At 36.3% G+C, this 17,882-nt stretch overlaps 1 protein-coding gene across 1 annotated transcript; it reads right to left on the bottom strand.

Annotated features, from left to right (window-relative positions):
• Window positions 1-4,776: 4,776 nt before the first annotated feature.
• On the bottom strand, window positions 4,777-12,133 carry LOC141499722 (cyclin-dependent kinases regulatory subunit 2). The gene is made up of 3 exons (XM_074202394.1): window positions 12,012-12,133; window positions 5,927-6,054; window positions 4,777-5,587 (listed from the first exon to the last, which is right to left on the bottom strand). The coding sequence occupies exons 1-3, from the start codon at window positions 12,068-12,070 to the stop codon at window positions 5,535-5,537; spliced, it is 240 nt and encodes a 79-aa protein (XP_074058495.1). The 5' UTR covers window positions 12,071-12,133; the 3' UTR covers window positions 4,777-5,534.
• Between the last annotated feature and the right edge of the window lie 5,749 nt (window positions 12,134-17,882).

Genomic DNA, 17,882 nt, shown 5'->3' on the forward strand with positions numbered 1-17,882 from the left:
CCTTCCACCTTCTCTTCCCATTCTCCACTCAGCAGAGAACAGTTAGGTTTGCAATGTAAACATATGTTTGATAAACATGTTTATAGTTTAATAATTTTCCATATGAGGAATTACGATTAAGGGAGAGAGATACATAAGAGGCAATTTTTATAAAATGTTCATCAGATTCTGAAAGGTTGGTTTTTCTTTTTTGTTGTTGTTTTGTTTTGTTTTTCTTCCTCTGGATGGGGACAGTATTGTCCATAGCCTAATACTATTATCCTAGTTCTCTGAACAGCTGAGGAGCTGCTTCCATTAGGGTTGATCATCTCACAATGTTGTTAATGTGTACATTGTTCTCTTGGTTCTACTCCCTTCTCTCAGAATCAGATCCTGTAACTCATTCCATACTTCTCTAGAGTTCAACCATTTATGGTTCTTATAGAACAAAGTATTCCATAGTATTCATGTACTATAACTTTGTTAGCTATTCCCCAGTTGATGGGCATCCCCTCAATTTCCAATTCTTTGCCACTAACAAAAAGAGCTGCTATAAATATTTTGGAACATGTGAGACTTTTCCCATTTTTTATGATTTCTTCAGCATATAGGCCTAGAATTGGAATCACTGGATCAAAGGGAATTAAGTTTTATTGCTCTTTGGGCATAGTTCCATATTGTTCTCCAGAATGGTTGGATCTGTTCATAACTCCACCAGCAATACATCAATGTCCCAATGCTCCCACAATCTCTCCAAAATTGATCATTTTCCCTTTTTTCATCTTGGACAAACTGATAGGTGTGAGATGATAACTCATTGTTTTAATTTGCATTTCTCTAATCAATAATGATTTTTATATGATTATATATAGCTTTAATTTCTTCATTTGAAAACTGCTTGTTCATATCCTTTGACCATTTATCAATTGGTAAATGATTTGTGACCTTATAAGGTCCCTATATATTTTAGAAATGTGACCTTTCTTAGAACTCCTAGCTCTGAAGATTGTTTCCCAGTTTTCTGCTTTCCTTCTAATTTTGGCAGCAGTAATTTTATTATTGCAAAACCTTTTTAATTTAATATAGTCAAACTCATTCATTTTCATTTTATAATGTACTCTAATTCTTTTTTGGTCATAAATTTGTCCCCTTTCCATAGATCTATTAATTTCCTAGTCTATTAATTTCTCTATGGTGTTGCTCTTTATATCCAAATCCATTTTGACCTTTTGAAATAAGATGTGGGATGTGGATCAATTCCTAGTTTTTGCCATATTATTTTCCAGTTTTCCCAACAATTTTTGTCAAATAACGAGTTCTTATCCCAGAAGCTGATATCTTTGGGTTTATCAAACAATATATTGCTATAATCATTTACTGCAGTTTCTTTTGAATCTATCCTAATCCACTGATCCATTACTCTATTTCTTAATCAATACCAGGCAGTTTTGATGACTGCTGCTTTATAGTGTAGTTTTAGATCTGGTAGAGTTAGGCCACTTTCCTTTACATTTTTTTTTCATAAGTTCCCTTGCTATTCTGTTCTTTTTTTTTTTTTTAAGGCTTTTGCAAGGCAATGGGGTTAAGTGGTTTGCCCAAGGCCACACAGCTAGGTTATTACTAAGTATCTGAGCTCAGATTTGAACTCAGGTACTCCTGACTTCATGGCGGGTGCTCTTTCCACTGCACCACCTAGCTGCCCCTCCCTTGCTATTCTTGACCTTTTGTTGCTCCAGATGAATTTTGTTACTATTTTTTCTAGCATGGTAAAGTAGTTATTTGGTAGTTTGGTATGGCATTGAATAAGTAATTTAATTTGGGTAGATTTGTCATTTTTATTATATTAGCTCGACCTAACCATGAGCGATTGACATTTTTCTGATTATTTGGGCATAATTCCAGATAATTCCAGATTGCTCCCCCAAAATGGCTGCATCAGTTCACATTTCCAACAATGAATTAGTGTTCCATCTAATAGGCACTAGATGATACCTCAAAGTTGGATTTTGTTTTTTTTTTTGCAAGGCAACGGGGTTAAGTGGCTTGCCCAAGGCCACACAGCTAGGTAATTATTAAGTGTCTGAGGTCGGATTTGAACTCAGGCACTCCTGATTCCAGGGCCAGTGCTCTTATCCACTACGCCACCTAGTTGCCCCTCAAAGTTGTTTAAATTTGCTTTCTCTAATCAATGATTTAGACCATTTTTTCATGACTTTAAATAGCTTTGATTTCCTCATCAAAATAGTGCCTGTCCATAACTTTTGATCATTTGATCAATTAAGAAATGACTTGTAATATTTGACAAAGTTCTTTATATATTTGAGATATGGGACCTTTATCTGAAAAGCTGTTTATGCAAAATTTGTCCCAACTTTGTTTTTCTTCTAATCATAGCTATAGTTTTTTAAAAAAACTTTTAATTTAATGAAATCAAACCTAACAATGCCCTCTATCTTATTCATAAATTCTTCTCTTATCCGTAAGTCTGATAAGAAATATGCTCCACGTTCTTCTAATTTTCTTATATCTCTCTTCATATCTAACCTTATCTTGGTAAATGGTATAAGATATTGTTTCTGCCAGACTGCTTTCCAGAGTTCCTAATAATTTTCATCAAATAATGAATTCTTATCCCAAAAGCTTAAATCTTTACATTTATCAAATACAAGGTTATTATAATCATTGCTATTTAACATCTACTCTGCTTCACTGATCTATTTCTTAGCCAGTATCAGATAGTTTTAACAATTACTGCCTTATAGTTTAAGATCTGGGACTGCTAAACTTCCTTTCCTTTTTTCCCCCATTAGTTCCTTTGATATTCTTGACCTTTTGTTTCTCCAAATGAATTTTGCTTATTTTTTTTTCTAACTCAATAAAATAATGTTTTGGTAATTGAATTGGGGTGGCATGGAATAAAGAGATTAGTTTACCCCATGATAAATATTTCTCCAAATATTTCAATCTATTTGTATAATTATGTTATTTCCTGGTTTGACAGGTAATCTCAGGTATCTTATACTGTAAAGTTATTTTAAATGGGGTGTCTTTTACCATCTCTTCTTCTGGGGTTTTGTTGGCGATATATATATATATGTGTGTATATATATAAAATAGCTAAAAATGCTGACTTACTTTCACACCATTTTGCTAAAACTATTCATTGTTGCAACTAGTTTTTTAATTGAACTTTTAGAATTTTTCAAGTATATCCTATCACCTACAAGAAGAGCTTTATTGTTACCTTAGTTGTCTATTCTGATTCCATCAATTTTTTTCTTCTCTTATTGCTATTGCTAGGATTTTCAATTCAATGTTGAATATTGGTGATGAGCATCCTTGTTCCACTTTTTATTGGGAAGACTAATTTATTCCCATTTTAAGTTATTTTTTGCTGATGTTTTAGTTCGGTGATTTTTATCATTTTAAGGAAAAATCCATTTTATACCTCTACTTTCAAATGTTTTTAATAGTTGTAGTTTCAAAATCCTTTTTTTCTGCATCTATTTTGTTACCTTTGTTATTGATATCAATTTTGTTTTCCTCATGTTAAACCTATATTCCTGATATTTATCCCATTTGATCACAAGGTATATAATTTTTATATTTTATAGTCTCTTAGCTACTATTTGATTTAGGATTTTTGCATCCATATTCACTAATGAATTTTTGTTTTTACTCTTCTTGGTTTTAGGAATCAGTATCCTATTTGTTTCAGAAAGAAAGCTTGGTCAAATTCCTTCTTTTCATATTCAAAATAATTTAATATTGGAATTTAAATGCTTGTAGAATTTCTTGAAAATCCATCCCTGATGTTTTTACTTAGGAAACTCATTCACAGCCTAAATCTTTTTGTCTAAAATAGGCTTATTCAGATATTCCATTTTCCTCTTTTGTTAATCTAGGAAATTAAATCTTTTTGTAAATATTCTTAATTTCACTTGTTAAATTTATTTAGATATTAGACAAAATACATTGCTTTTGATTTCATCTTTATTCACTTTTAATACTTGTGATTTGATTCTAAAATTTTTATTAACCATTTTTTAAAAAATAAATTCCTAGTTTTATTAATTCAAAGATTTTCATACATTCAATTGTTAATCTCATCTTTAATTTTTAGGATTTCAATTGTGTTTTGTTGGAGATTTTAAATTTGTTCTTAAATTGTATATCCATACTGATCTTATTGATCTAAGCATTTAAACAAATTTTCCCGAGTACAGCTTTTGTTGCATCCCATAGCTTTTGATATATTATCTCACTGTCATTCTTTAGTCCACTCAATCTTTAAAGTTAGTTTTAAAAAAAATAAAATTAGGTTTAATAGCTCCACATTTCCTATCTTCTTTCTTTATAGCTCTTAATCATGACTAAATTTTCTATGGGATTTATTTGGTCAAGACTAATGTTCCCCTCTCATCAGTATTACCCCTTGCTTTCATGGCAATCTTTATAAAGCGTTAAGGGCTAACTCCTATTGGTTATCTAGGTACTAGGTTCCCAGTTTACTTTCCTTTTCCTTATGGTGATCCAGCTTTTAACAACCTTGGTTAACACAAATGTTGTGACAGTGCATATGTTCTTTTTAGAATGGGCTAAATTACAAGTCAATGCAGGGGAAATGCCTTATTGCAATTATAAGATCCATAGTTTTCATTAGCTGCAGCATGCTCTTTTATCTACAATGTTATTATATGGTCTGTACCAGTCTCCTAAATGTTCTAGGTAAAGCATAACTCAAGTCAGTTTAGTTCATGTGTGGGAATGGGATGAAAAGAGACACTTTGAAGGCCATTTAATATTTAACAAAAGTTTACTTAACAATAGCAAGGAAAGAATAATTATTAAAGATGCAGATTCAACAGGAGACAACTTGCCCTCTAGACCCCTGCCTCCCTCCATGTGTCATAGCAGCCAGCTCAGTCACAAAATTCCCACAGAAGTTCATCAATCCTGAGAAACCTTTATTCTGTGTTGGGTTTTGTGTTTAATTGAGCCAATTCAGACTAGAGGACTGTTTCACTGGCTTTCAGAAAAAAACTAGCCTATGTGACCTTCCAGTTTTATTAGCAATTTTTCAAATTAATGTGATTTCTACTGTACCATGCAGATTAACATTCATTTAACTTTTTTCTACAGTTTTTGAAGTTTATTTCCTTGGATTTTATTTTCTAAAACAATTGGAAAAAACTGTACATTATATTCATAAATTAACAGTGGAAAATTTGAACATAAACACCTACCCCAATTACCAAGTACTCAGACATACATGTAACACAAGAACTTTATTAAACAAATGTAATTCAAGGAGAAGTCAAATAGGCACTTATATTAAAGAGAAAATTGACTAGAGAAAAATTGTATCTTAAACATTGTAAAGCAGCCTACTTGAAGTGGCATTTAACTGAGCTCTGTTGCTGTGAAGAATACAGCTCATGCACAGGTATGGATGAATGATTTGTACATTTTTTTCAAGTATTCACTGAATACTACCATATATACACATATACATAGTTTGAAAAAAAAATTTAAGTGAAGAACCCAAATAAACTTCATTTTTGTTGTTCTTTTGGAAGAGGTCTTCTAAAGAGCAGAATATGTGGTTCTATGGGGAAAAAATACAACAAAATTATTGTTAAAACAGATAGGAAGAATAGTCAACTTTTGATCATCATCATCATCATCATCTTTATTATAAGAATATGGGTGACATAGAAAAGTGTGGATAGAATGAAAAGTCAAATTATTTTTAGGACCCATTAATAATTATTAATTAATAAAGGACCTATGTAACTAGGAGATATGAAAAAAACAAATACAAAATAATTCTTTAAAAAATGTAAAGTGCCACATAAATGTATCCATTGTTATCCTAGTTGATTAGAAATGCTGACTGCTAAGCAAAACTAAGAATTTGAAGTCTATATTTCAATGTTAAACATACCTGGTTCATGAATCATATAATGAACCCACCCAAGACTCTGCTGAACACCAAGTCTCCTCCATTCCTCTTCAGACATCAGATGGGTTTTTGGTACTTGTTTGGAAAGTTCTCTAGGTAACATAACATGCCTATTGAAAGAAAAATTAAAAGTACATGAAATAATGATTTTCTCTTTAAGTCAGATGCTTCATGAATAGGGTAGCTAATGCCCAAAAGTCAAATGAATTTAACCCAAAGTCACAGATTTGCTAAACAAAAGAACAAAAAGCAAAATTCAGGTCTCTTGTATGTGATTCCAAGTATTTTAAAGAAGTATAATTCAAATAATTCAGGTTATGACAATTGACAATTCATAGGATCTTTGAGATAGGACTGCAAGATTTCTTCATATCTTCATTAACAATCTATAATTAAGAACATAGGATTATAAATAAGAATTAAAAGGAAGCCCAGAAGTGTTTGGTTCTCATTTTATATGTAAAGAAATTTAGGTCCAAATAAATTAAGTGTATCGATCAGATAGATGGTAAATAGTAAAAATGGGTTCTGAATCAAATTCTTATTCCAATTCAGTGATCTTCCTATTGTTCCATGATGCCTCTCAATTCTAAAACACGAAGACATGAAGCCAAATGATAGTAAAATTGAATAACTAGACCCAAGGGAATCATTAATGTTAACATGATATCCAAATGAATGCCCCAGGGACTTGGGTTTGTTCTCGGCTGTCATGCTGTCTAATATTTTTTTTCTAAATCCATGACCTGGATTAAAGGTTTAAGTAGCATTAGCAGACTATGACACTGAATTCAGGATGGACAGCCAGCATATTTGAGGCCAAAAATTAAGATCCCATACTAAAAGGAACTTGGGGGCAGCTAGGTGGCGCAGTGGATAGAGCACTGGCCCTGGAGTCAGGAGTCCCTGAGTTTAAATCCAGCCTCAGACACTTAATTACCTAGCTGTGTGGCCTTGGGCAAGCCACTTAACCCCATTTGCCTTGCAAATAAATAAATAAAAGGAACTTGATTTGTTGGGACACAGGATTTAATCTAATATTTAAAAATGAACAAATAGAAAAATCTTAAAATGTGGATTCAAATAATCAACTTCACAAAAAGAAGTCTGAAGAATTGCTAGAAAGCTAGAAATACTTTCTATGGAATTAAGGAAAGTATAAAAGTGGAAATAAGCATTTACATAGAACCTACTAATGTAACAGACACAGTGCTAAGTATTTTACAAATATTATATTTGATCATCACAACGACCCTACCCTTAGGTGCTATTTATTCCCAGCTTACAGGAAACAAGTAAGTGACTCATCCAGGGTCATATAGCATCTTGGAGGCTGGATCTGAGTTCAGGTTGTCTCTTTACTCCAAAGTCCTGCTCTATCTACTGTACTACTAATTGCTGCTAATTGTACTTCAAGAAACCTTAAACACTGGAAAGTTTCCAAAGGTGCTCAAGATCATGGCAGTTCAGATAAGTTAAAGGAACTGGAAAACTGGAGTGTTTAGGCAGAAGATTCAAATACGAAGAGGACATGATATAGGTGATAGGTGTTACCTGAATTAGATTTAATTCACTTGGTCCCACAGAAGAGAACTAGAAATAATAGGGACAAGTTACAAAAGAAAATTTAGGCTCAAGGAAAAACTTTGATGCTATCCAAAAGTGGAAGTAGTTGCCCCACTGTCTTTAAGCAAAGGCTGAAATGATTAATTTAAGACCCCCCCCCCAACTTTGTATATGCAGAAGGTTTGTGAAGGGGTTATAAACAGGAATGTGTTCTTCCTATATAAACTTTTAAAAACAAAATATTAGTAATGATGTTAAGAAAGGATTGAATATGGAGTAAATTGATTTGGGTTTAGATCCTATCTTTTTCAAATTTTTTTATTTATTTAAGGCAATGGTTAATTGACTTGCCCAAGGTCACACAGCTAGGCAATTATTAAGTATCTGAGGTCAAATTTGAACTCAGGTCCTCCTGACTCCAGGGCCAGTGCTCTATCTACTACTACACCACCTAGCTGCCCCCATCCTACTTTAACTGATTTTGGGCAATTTACTTTCCTTCTCTGGGCCTATTTTTTTTACATATGCGCACACACATGCTCTCATATCATCTGAAAGACAGCTGAGACTAGGGAAAGTAATAGAATTCCGCCATACTTTCCTGTCTCATAAGACTAAGTACATAATAAATCTATATTAAAATAAATCTATATTAAAACAATATACACAGTATCCTGAACAGGTTATTTAATAAGTAATTATACATCATCGAATTCAACAAGCAACTGAGAAATTAAATCACAGACTGGTATATTAATGCTCCAAAATTGTCTATAATGACTAAGTGACCACACTGAGGCTTGGCTGGAGAGGACCAAGATTAGTGAAAGGAAAAAGGGACAGAAGACTAGTGTAAGAGGTGAAGGTCTAGGAAAGAAATGAATGGAAAGATTGAGGATCATGGTGAAAACAGGTCTTAGAGTTGCATGGGAAAGGAAGAAATGGTGTGAAAGAGTGATCAGATAGGGAATTTCAGAGTTCAAGAACACAGACTGTATAATAACAGTAAGAACAAGAATATGGCCACCTCTATAAATAGATGAGATAGTCTGAAATGCTGATGGCTAGTTTAGGGCTGGAGAAGAAAGAAAGATGCATCAAGGCCCTGGACTCTCTGGGGAAAAGGTGTTTTGGAGGTTAGCAGACAGAAGTAACCAGAATTTTAATAGGCTGACACCAGATTTTGTTAAATCTCAAATGAGACACTGAATGATGGTGGTAGAGGAACTGCCTTGAAATGGTATCCAGGTATCCAAGGAGAATTCCAATTCCCCTAACTTCCACTGGTCAGCAGAATAACTGAGAATGCTGGGTGGTTAAGGGTTGACCAGGTTAGGTTTTGTCATCAAGAGGAAGAAGCCAGATTTTCAGTGAGAGCCAGGAGATTGATGAAGTTGCAAAAGGAAAAAATTAAGACCAAAGTTTGTTGCTCATGGAGCAGGCATTCCAGAGCTCAAGAGGTTTAAAGTGGATGGGGGGAGGGGGGTCAGAAAGAGAGAGGAGTTGGGAATAATAGAGAAAATAGTGAAGGGTGGGGTAGAAAAATGGGGTTGAATGATGACAACCAGGGGTTCAGAATTAATGGGATGAGAAGGGCATGACCATGTGGAGAAAACTTTCCTCTTATATTACCCATTATTTTTCAACCCCTTTTTCTTTTGCAATTCTTCTAAGTGAAGGACTAGTCTTTAAGATTTACACAGTTGGCAAAGTATCCCAGTACAGTGGATGATCAGGCTCAATCCCTGTTTTTGTAATCCACCAATAAATATAGGTAAACAGCTCCTAGAACAGTTAATCAAAGTAAAATACTTTTAAACAAACCACACTTTCCCTCTGCTGTTCACTCTTTGTTGCCACTTTTAGAACCAGTAGTGTTTTCCTGAAGAGTACATTCCCTTAGGTACTTCCTCTGTCTAGTCATAGACAGCCATGATTACTTTTCACTTACTCTAGGATAAAATAAAGTCTTAAGTTAATCTTTTATAATGTCAGTTTCTCCAAATGCAAAATTCAGGGTGGACTTTTAAGAGGTGGTTCCAATTTCCACAGAATGTTTTGACTGGCTTCTTAAACCATTCTTCCAAAAGGATTATCTTACTTTAACAACATTATAAATAAAGTAAACATTGATAATCCCCAGTGGACTTTACAATTTAAAATCTACAATCCTATGTTTGAGCTCCCTGACCAATTTTGTTAACTCATTTACTTAACTAAGTTAAAGGAATAAGAACTATTTCTAACAACTGAGAAGCACAAATGCTTTGCAATGTCTATGGTATGTTACCCAGTCCTTAGGTGTCAATAGTTAAATCCCTTTGCTTGGAAGTCATCTTGCCCAGGACATAGTAGGTACTTAACAAAAAGTCTGATTAATAGGGACAAAACTAAAACAGATATTAAATTTCACTAGCTATTTCCTCAAAAATTTGGGGCTAAATTGTAGTCTACATACAATCACTGATGCATTAGTAAAAAACTTTACAAATATCTATGTACATGTATGCAGAAATGCCAAACTCAGATACTTCCTAAATAGTTCATCAATAAGAATATCTGATTAATGTTAAGTTTTATACTGGGTCATGAACCTATTAGTTTAGAGTTACCTAATGCTAATTTAACAGAAGAATAATGTTATTAAATATTTTCAAGAGGTCTTTGCATGTATATTTGTGGCCTTGACAGTTGCATGCATGTGCAAAATTCAAAAAGTACCCTAAGTACTATGTGGACAAGTTTACAAAATACACAAGGCAGTTTCCACCAATTTAAGATCTAAATTCTAATTCACAGGGAGTGATATGGAACTTAAATACAGCAATATTACTGACCTATTGTTATATTTATCATGTAAAGATATAAAGTTCCTTTAGGTAAGTGATTTAAATTTACCTTAACCCTCTAAAATTCAGTTGCTAGTCACTAATCTGCCTTTGTAGAAATGTCCTTGGCTAGGTAGTTCTCTACACCAATGAAATTACTGGTGTGGCTCAAAAAGTAAAGATCTTGATTAAATTACTTCTTATCAACAGGTCATTATATTGCTGTCTACCGATATTAAAGGCTAAAGGTTCACCAGTTCCTGGCAATTAAAATACAAGTCAACAACCACAAGAACATAGCTATCAACTTAAGTCTTTAATATATCCTTTTAACTCAGAAAATTTTAAAATAGCTATTCTTCAGACAAGATGTCAGACAGGTCTCTAAAGAGTAAATCTGCTTTAATAAATGCTTAGGTGGATTGATTTATCTGAGATAGCTGTGAAGGTGAAAAATGCAAAGTTATCTAAGCTTAGCATGGCTGTGAATTCTTCCACTCTAGTTGTGGGTTTGTGAACTGGTCACTAATTAAGCTTTCTGAGCTCCCTTCTATTAGCAACTCACGAAATGCAAAGCACAGGATTTTTTTTTTTTTTTGTTTTCTGGTTGGATGGGGAGATTGTGGATTTTCCTTCTCATCTGGACCTTTGTCTTCATAACCTCGGAATCCTGAGTTTCCTTAAAGGCTCCAAGAGCCACTTTTTACCTGAGAACTTCTCCAATGCCTTCAGTTCCCAAACCCTCTTCAAACATCTAAACTTGGATATAAATAGATGGAAGGCCTCTGGGGAACCCCATCTTACTTCTAAGAAGTTTCTGGAAGGAGGCTGGCTCTTTGAAGGAGGTTCTCTATAAAAGCTGGTGGACTATTTAAAAAAACGAATGCAGACAAAACATAAACGAAACCCCTATTAAACTCAAGGCTTAGCTGGAATACCTTTAGTGTGGGTGAAGACAAAAAGTCACTCTAAAACTGAAGTTGAAGCCAAAACAGCCATAGCTTAATTCAGAAATTAGGAAAATCGATTAACGAATGGGAATCCGACTCCCTCATTGTAAAAAAAGGAGAAAAAAGCGTCTCAAAGTGTTCTAGGATCCAAGCCCCGTCTGATGGAGGGGCTGGACTGGTTTTTCTACCTCCAGGGTCCTAACCATTGCACCAAAGTGTTTTTATCGTCTTAAAAGAAGCTTCCATTGTTCAGGACTGAGAGACACCCCTCCCCCACCAGAACCTCATCCATTCAGGAGGGTTCAATGAGCCCGGCTGCAACTCGCCTCTGGGCCTCAGTTTCTCAGTTTGTAAAACGAGTGCGTTCTATTCCCTCCAGGTTCTCTTCCTGCCTAAACCTAGCCCTAAATGCGACATTCCCGAGAGGGGCGTGACGTGGGGGCCGGTTTGATACCCAAGATTAAGAGGGACTCGCATCGGCGCTCAGGGTTTCAAGGCTCCGGCTTCCGCCTCTCCAGCCCAAGCGGAGCCCAGGCCCCGTCTCCCCCGAGGCACAAGGCTCCCGTCTCGGGCCCGGGGCGTCCCCAGCCCGTCGCCCAGGCCGGGCCCGGCACGCGGGAGCGGCGCCTCCACACAAAGGAGGGAAGCCGAGGGGGCGGCGTGGGGAGGCCCCTCCAAGCCGGCCCCCAGGCTCCCGCCCCCCGCCCCAGAGAGCCTCCTCACCGGTACTCGTAGTGCTCGTCGAAGTACTTGTCCGAGTAGTAGATCTGCTTGTGGGCCATGCTGACGGCGGCGCAGGGTGGCTCGGAGCTCCGCCGGCGACAAGCGGGAGCAGCGGGGGCGCAGCGGGGGCGCAGCGGGGGCGCAGCCGGGGCGCAGCCGGGGAGCCGAGGCGGCGGCGGCGGGAGCTCCAACTAACTGCTAGCAGCTCCCTGCCCCCAGGGGTCTTGATTTGAATCCAATAACCGGGCGTTGATTGGACGCGAGCGGCAACCACTCATCACGCGCGCTCTCCGGAAGGGGTGGAACCCACTGCTCTGCCCCCCGGCTTTGCCCAACCCCGGAGGCTCATTTCCTCATCCGCTCCTCACGACTGACCAATCAGAGGCCTGTTGTGAAATTAGCAGGCCCGTAGGGAAGCGGTGTGCAGGGGGCGGGAGGAGCTATGACGCACACCGGACTAGGGTCAGGGGTTGGACTAGGAGGAGCTCGTCGGTTAAGTGGGAACGGGGAGGAATAAGGCGGGGCTAGATGTTGGGGAAGTTCCGCTTTGTAGTCGCCGTTTGCGCTTCGCTCTGCGTGCGCGTGCGCGGTGGGACGTTAGAGGCGAGGGCAGCCGTTGAGGCCGGTAGGGGCGGTGCGGATGCCCTAACGAACCGCTTCCTGGGTTTCAATCTCAGGCTGTGCTGGGGGCCTGGAAGCGGTAATGATGTAATGTAGTCTCCTGGTTATTTTTAAGAGAACCTTTTCGAGCCCTCTACCCTCCAAGAATACGAACCCATGTACATGCATACATTGTGAAACGTTCATTTTAATTAGACTTATGGATAATTATAAACGATTTACAATCATGCACTGTCATTATACAATTAGATTATGAATAAAATATAAAATAAAAAGGATGAAAATAGAAATCTTGAAAAAATAACTTAAAACTGTTGCAAAAAATCTTTTTGCTCGAGCAATGTGATTAAATATGCATCATTTTCAAAAAGTCCTTACCTATCATGAGGATTTTTAATGTTAATTGGTAGTTACAGTTTCATCAATTTATCGGATGAATGTTTCAAAATTCTTTTTCATTGAAAGATATACCATGCAACAATTGGACAGAGTTTGCAAACAAGTTTTTGACAGTGCAAAATAAAAGGAAACGACTCTGATTTCGATCCAGAAAAAAGTTTTCAGCATAAATCTAGTTTGCTTAACATCACAGGTGTTATGACTTAAATTCCTGTACATGTTTTAATTGCTTTAACATCACAGGTGTTATGACTTAAATTCCTGTACATGTTTTAATATTTTAGTTGTGTGAGGAGCAAAAGGTGTTATGTCATAAATTCCTGTTTTGTTTTTTTAGATTTTTGCAAGGCAATGGGGTTAAGTGGCTCGCCTAAGGCCACACAGCTAGGTAATTATGAAGTGTCTGAGGCTGGATTTGAACTCAGGTACTCCTGACTCCAGGGCTGGTGCTCTGTCCACTGCACCAACTAGCTGCTCCCTGGGTTTTTTTTTTTAATATATATATTTTAGTTGTTTGAGGAACAGAAGCAAGTACAATTTGGTTTCATTAGAGAATTAAATTAAGAGTAAAATAATACATTGAAATATTTTGGAACCTGGAATAAAACTTCAATTGCAAAACTATGTAATGCTTTAAAAACAAGTGTCCCCTGTGTCCCTGATAACCAACATTGTCATTGAAAACAAAAAATAAACACTTTTTGACTATACTGGTTATAGAGACCACCCGAAGGTAACTTCAGTGACAAATGTTCTAAATTACATTCAGACAAACATGAAAAACCCCAAAATACATACTCATATATATATATATATATATATATATATATATATATATCTATGAGAGAGAGAGAGTATTCTGCAATTAACCATAAATAATCAAGCTAAACATAACTAACAAAGAAATGGTAGTTAGCTAGAAAATAACAATAGACCTATATGAAAAAGTCTAACTTTATATATTAGTATAAATACAAAAAATGAATAGAGCAAACATGTTGCTATAATTTGAACACAATAAAGTATGCAGTCAAACAATAAAATAGTAAAATTTAGTAATTAACAGACAACATGAAATATGCAATTACATGCAAAGAAAATTTTGCTTAGCCAAATTCTAGTGTTGTCACTTGAATCTAAGTGTAACTATTTCTTCTGCTTCACCCGTAACAAATTAATCTAGGGTTTGGTCATTAGCCATTCCTTACAGGTGTTAGTTTTCAGTTTTGGATTGTTACAAAAGAACCCCCCAAAACAAAAATGGTTTGCCTTTGTCTTTGATCTCTTTGAGGTATTGGCCTAGTAGCAATATCAGATATATTCTAGGTCATTGGGTTTCCTAAATAGCTCTCCAGCCTCCTTCTGGCATTAATACAGCTCTGATGTCCTGTCAATCTGGACAAAACATCTCTATGCAAATTATTTTTTCCAGCCCTGTGATACATGCTGAAATAATTGACCAGTTCTCCTACCCATCTCTACAACTTGGCACTGGTCAAATATGTCTGTGTATTATCATCAGTACATGCTTGGACTTCTGCTCTATGTACATAATCTTTGAATTTCTCAGTGATAGTTATTATAACAACTGTTTGTTATGTATTTAGTGTGTGGCAGACACTGTAACTAAATTCTTTGAATTTCTTATTGGGTACATCCTACATTCCACTCATGAAGAAGGAACATGCCTATATTTCTTGTACTTGTACAATATTTTCAGCTTTAATGTCTTTCTACTTTTCTACTATTAGGGCATCTCCAAGGTAGACTACTTCGGGATCTAATCTAGAGGTTGAAAAATTAATGCTCTAAAGTTAATGCTCACTGACACTTTTATTTTCTGATTTCAATCTAGAATGGTCAAAGGTTATAGATACTGAGTTTCAACTTGTCTGAAGTAATCCATCTGGAATCTTGAAGAGGCTGGAATTAGTTCTAGTCATTGCTCTCCCATGAGAAGTGAATTGTCTGGACATACCAGCTTCATAGTGACCCATTTTCCTGTTTATATCAACCTCCTTAGGGAGTCTCAAGCTTATCCTGTTATATTATCTCAGGTGTTGTTGCTTTTTTTTTAACACTCAAATCACCAAGTCCAAGTTCCATTAGCTTTAAAGGTATCCTCAAACATCTACTATAAAAAAGATTGAAAAATACTGGTCAATTAAGATGCTGTTCTGAAACTCATTGCAATCTACATTCGTAATCTTTACTTCCATATGAAATCTAGTTGGAATAGACTAGTCAGACCCTACTTGCTCTTCCCCATTCCTTCACCTCCACCTCAGTTTCTCTTCTGCTGATAATAATAACTAACATTTATATAGTGCTTGTTATACCGCAGGCACTGTGCTATGCATTTACAATTGTGTTCGTCATAATAGCCCAGGGAGGGAGGTGCTATTACTATCTCCATTTTACAGTTGAAGGAACTGAGACAAACGGTTTGTCTCAGTTTGTCTGTTTCTCCCAGTTCCCTCAACTGTAAAATGGAGATAATAATTTGTCCAGAGTCCCACAATTAGCAAGTATCTGAGACCATATTTGAACTTGAGACACCCTGACTCCAGGCCAAGACTCTATCCATTTTATCACTTAGAAAACATAAACTTTTTATAAAAGTGTTAACTGAACTGAACCAGCCTCTAACCAATGGATGGTTGGAGCTGAATAGAGCAGTCTAGAGACAAGAGTCAGGAATCATGCAGAAGTTTAATTTCAAATTGAGGGAAACAATATATTAGTATGCTGAAGGAAACAATATATTAGTATAAATACACAAAATGAATAGAGCAAACATGTTGCTAGCAAAGCAAAAAAGGCAAATTAGACACATGTTTGTCTCCTAGGTTGGGGAACTGGAGGCAAGATAGGAAGATCTCAAAACTTAAACCAAATGGTTACATAGTGAAATGTGGCTCTAACAAGTGAGAGGTAATAGCACCAATGAGACAAGTTTGAATCATAGTAGGGCTTCATGACTGGAACATAGGTACTTGTCTGAGCTTATTCAGAGCTTGTTTGAGCTCAGAGAACACTTGGTGCAGGTCAAAGCAATTTTATTCATGCAATTTTGCCAGAGGGTTAGTGCAAAGGATTTTTTTGTTAGCCAAGTTCAGAGCACAGCTTGCTTACTGGGTCTTAACTTTGGAAAACAGGGGGTCTCTTAATATTGTGACACATTTAGTTAGGATAGACTTATTGAAGATGAAGTCAAGCCCCAGTTGACATCTTTGCCTGGCCTTATTTCAGTATCTTTTATGCTGATAAAGCTTTTTTAACAACCAACTCTCTATTTCTTGCTCTGGAACATTCAACATGTATATGGCCCTTGGAGTCACAATTGTAATATGGAATCTGTTATTCTAGTGCTTATCTATTGGAAGTGTTCTTGCATCTATAAATGCTGTTTATTTCCTTTGTTCTCTTAACTCTCTTAGAATAATATTTTGTGAATTGTCCCCTCTCTCATTTGATGTTCTCTTTTTATTTCTGTGACTTCCACTCAAGCAGAGCTAGATTTTACTCTTCAGATTGTTAATACACATACTCTCCTCCTTTCCCCAGTCAATCAATCAACCAATGAACATTTATTAAGCACCTACTAAGTGCCAGGCAATTTGTTAAATACAATGCATACAAAAAGAGACAAAAGACAGTCACTTCCAGTAACTTAAAGTCTAATGGGGGAGACAACATGCAGACAAATATATACAAAGTAAGCTATATGCAGGATAAATAGGAAACAATTAATAGAAGAACAGTATTAGAAGTAAGAGTGAATAATCAGTCATTCATACTAGTGAGATCTTCAAGAAGGTATTTATAAATGACACTGTCTTGATTAAATCAAACCTTGGATGAATTCGCGATTCTATAAGTCTTGTAGTAAAATAGTTTGTATCTTTTAAATAGCTAAACATTTGTTCACAGATAGAGAGGGTGGTATTCAGCATTATTAAATACTGCTTCAGAAGGAGCAAAAAGAATGACAACTAAAAAAAAGGGCCTTTAGATTCTAATTTGGAAGTGATTTTTGAGAGGGCAGTTTCATTAGAGTTATAGATCCAGATCAGTTGGAGAAGTGAGATATGGGGGAAAAGAGACAAGTAAGATCAAGAGGTTCCCCCCCATTAAAAAAAAATGAAAAATCATTCAGTGTGTGCTATTCTAGGCTCTCAGGATTCAAAGACAAAAAAATGAAACAACTTCCTCTGCCCTCAAGGAGTTTACAAATCTATAGATATCAGGGAAAGAGTGAATCAGAAAAACTGAGAGGAAGGCCAATGGGGTAAGTCCTGTAGAAGGAGGGTGAGAGAGTAACAAATTTGTAGATTTGTCTGGAATTTGTGACATTTTGGTAATGGAGTTGTAATCCATTGGTTTACTTAGACCAGGCTCAATCTTAGAGATTTCTCAGAAATCATTCTCTTATGACCTTTTACCTTCCTCCTAAGACTTCTCTTTAGAATACACACTTGCCTAATACACTATGCACACACACACTCACACTGTGTGTGTGTGTGTGTGTGTGTGTGTGTGTGTGTGTGTGTGTGTGTGTGTGTGTGTGTGTGTGTGGTATTGTTTGGAAATTCTCTCAGTCTCCTGGGAGAAGAATACTTGACAGTAGGAATCCCATGATTGTGAGTCAAATATAGGAGACCAAACTCAAATCTGCTCTTACTATTAGCAGTGGAGTACAGATTTGGTTTTTAGAATCTTCAGTCCTGCTTGGAATAACCAGTCAGCAGTATTCTGTGACAATTTAGGATAGAAAAGTAAAGTATTTCGCCAGAAACTGAAAGATAGAGAAGGGGGTGGGGGTGGGGGATGGTATCAGTTAAGGGAGAA

This window comes from Macrotis lagotis, chromosome X, assembly GCF_037893015.1.
Source record: "Macrotis lagotis isolate mMagLag1 chromosome X, bilby.v1.9.chrom.fasta, whole genome shotgun sequence".
NCBI lineage: Eukaryota > Metazoa > Chordata > Mammalia > Peramelemorphia > Peramelidae > Macrotis > Macrotis lagotis.

What these genes read in the sequence shown, in the direction of transcription:
- LOC141499722 (XM_074202394.1), bottom strand. Translation starts at nt 12,070, where the DNA reads ATGGCCCACAAGCAGATCTACTACTCGGACAAGTACTTCGACGAGCAC. An exon ending in GACGAGCACTACGAGTACCG is followed by an intron (nt 6,055 to 12,011) that starts GTGAGGAGGCTC and finishes TTCTTTCAATAG; the next exon opens with GCATGTTATGTTACCTAGAG. An exon ending in TTATATGATTCATGAACCAG is followed by an intron (nt 5,588 to 5,926) that starts GTATGTTTAACA and finishes TTTTCCCCATAG; the next exon opens with AACCACATATTCTGCTCTTT.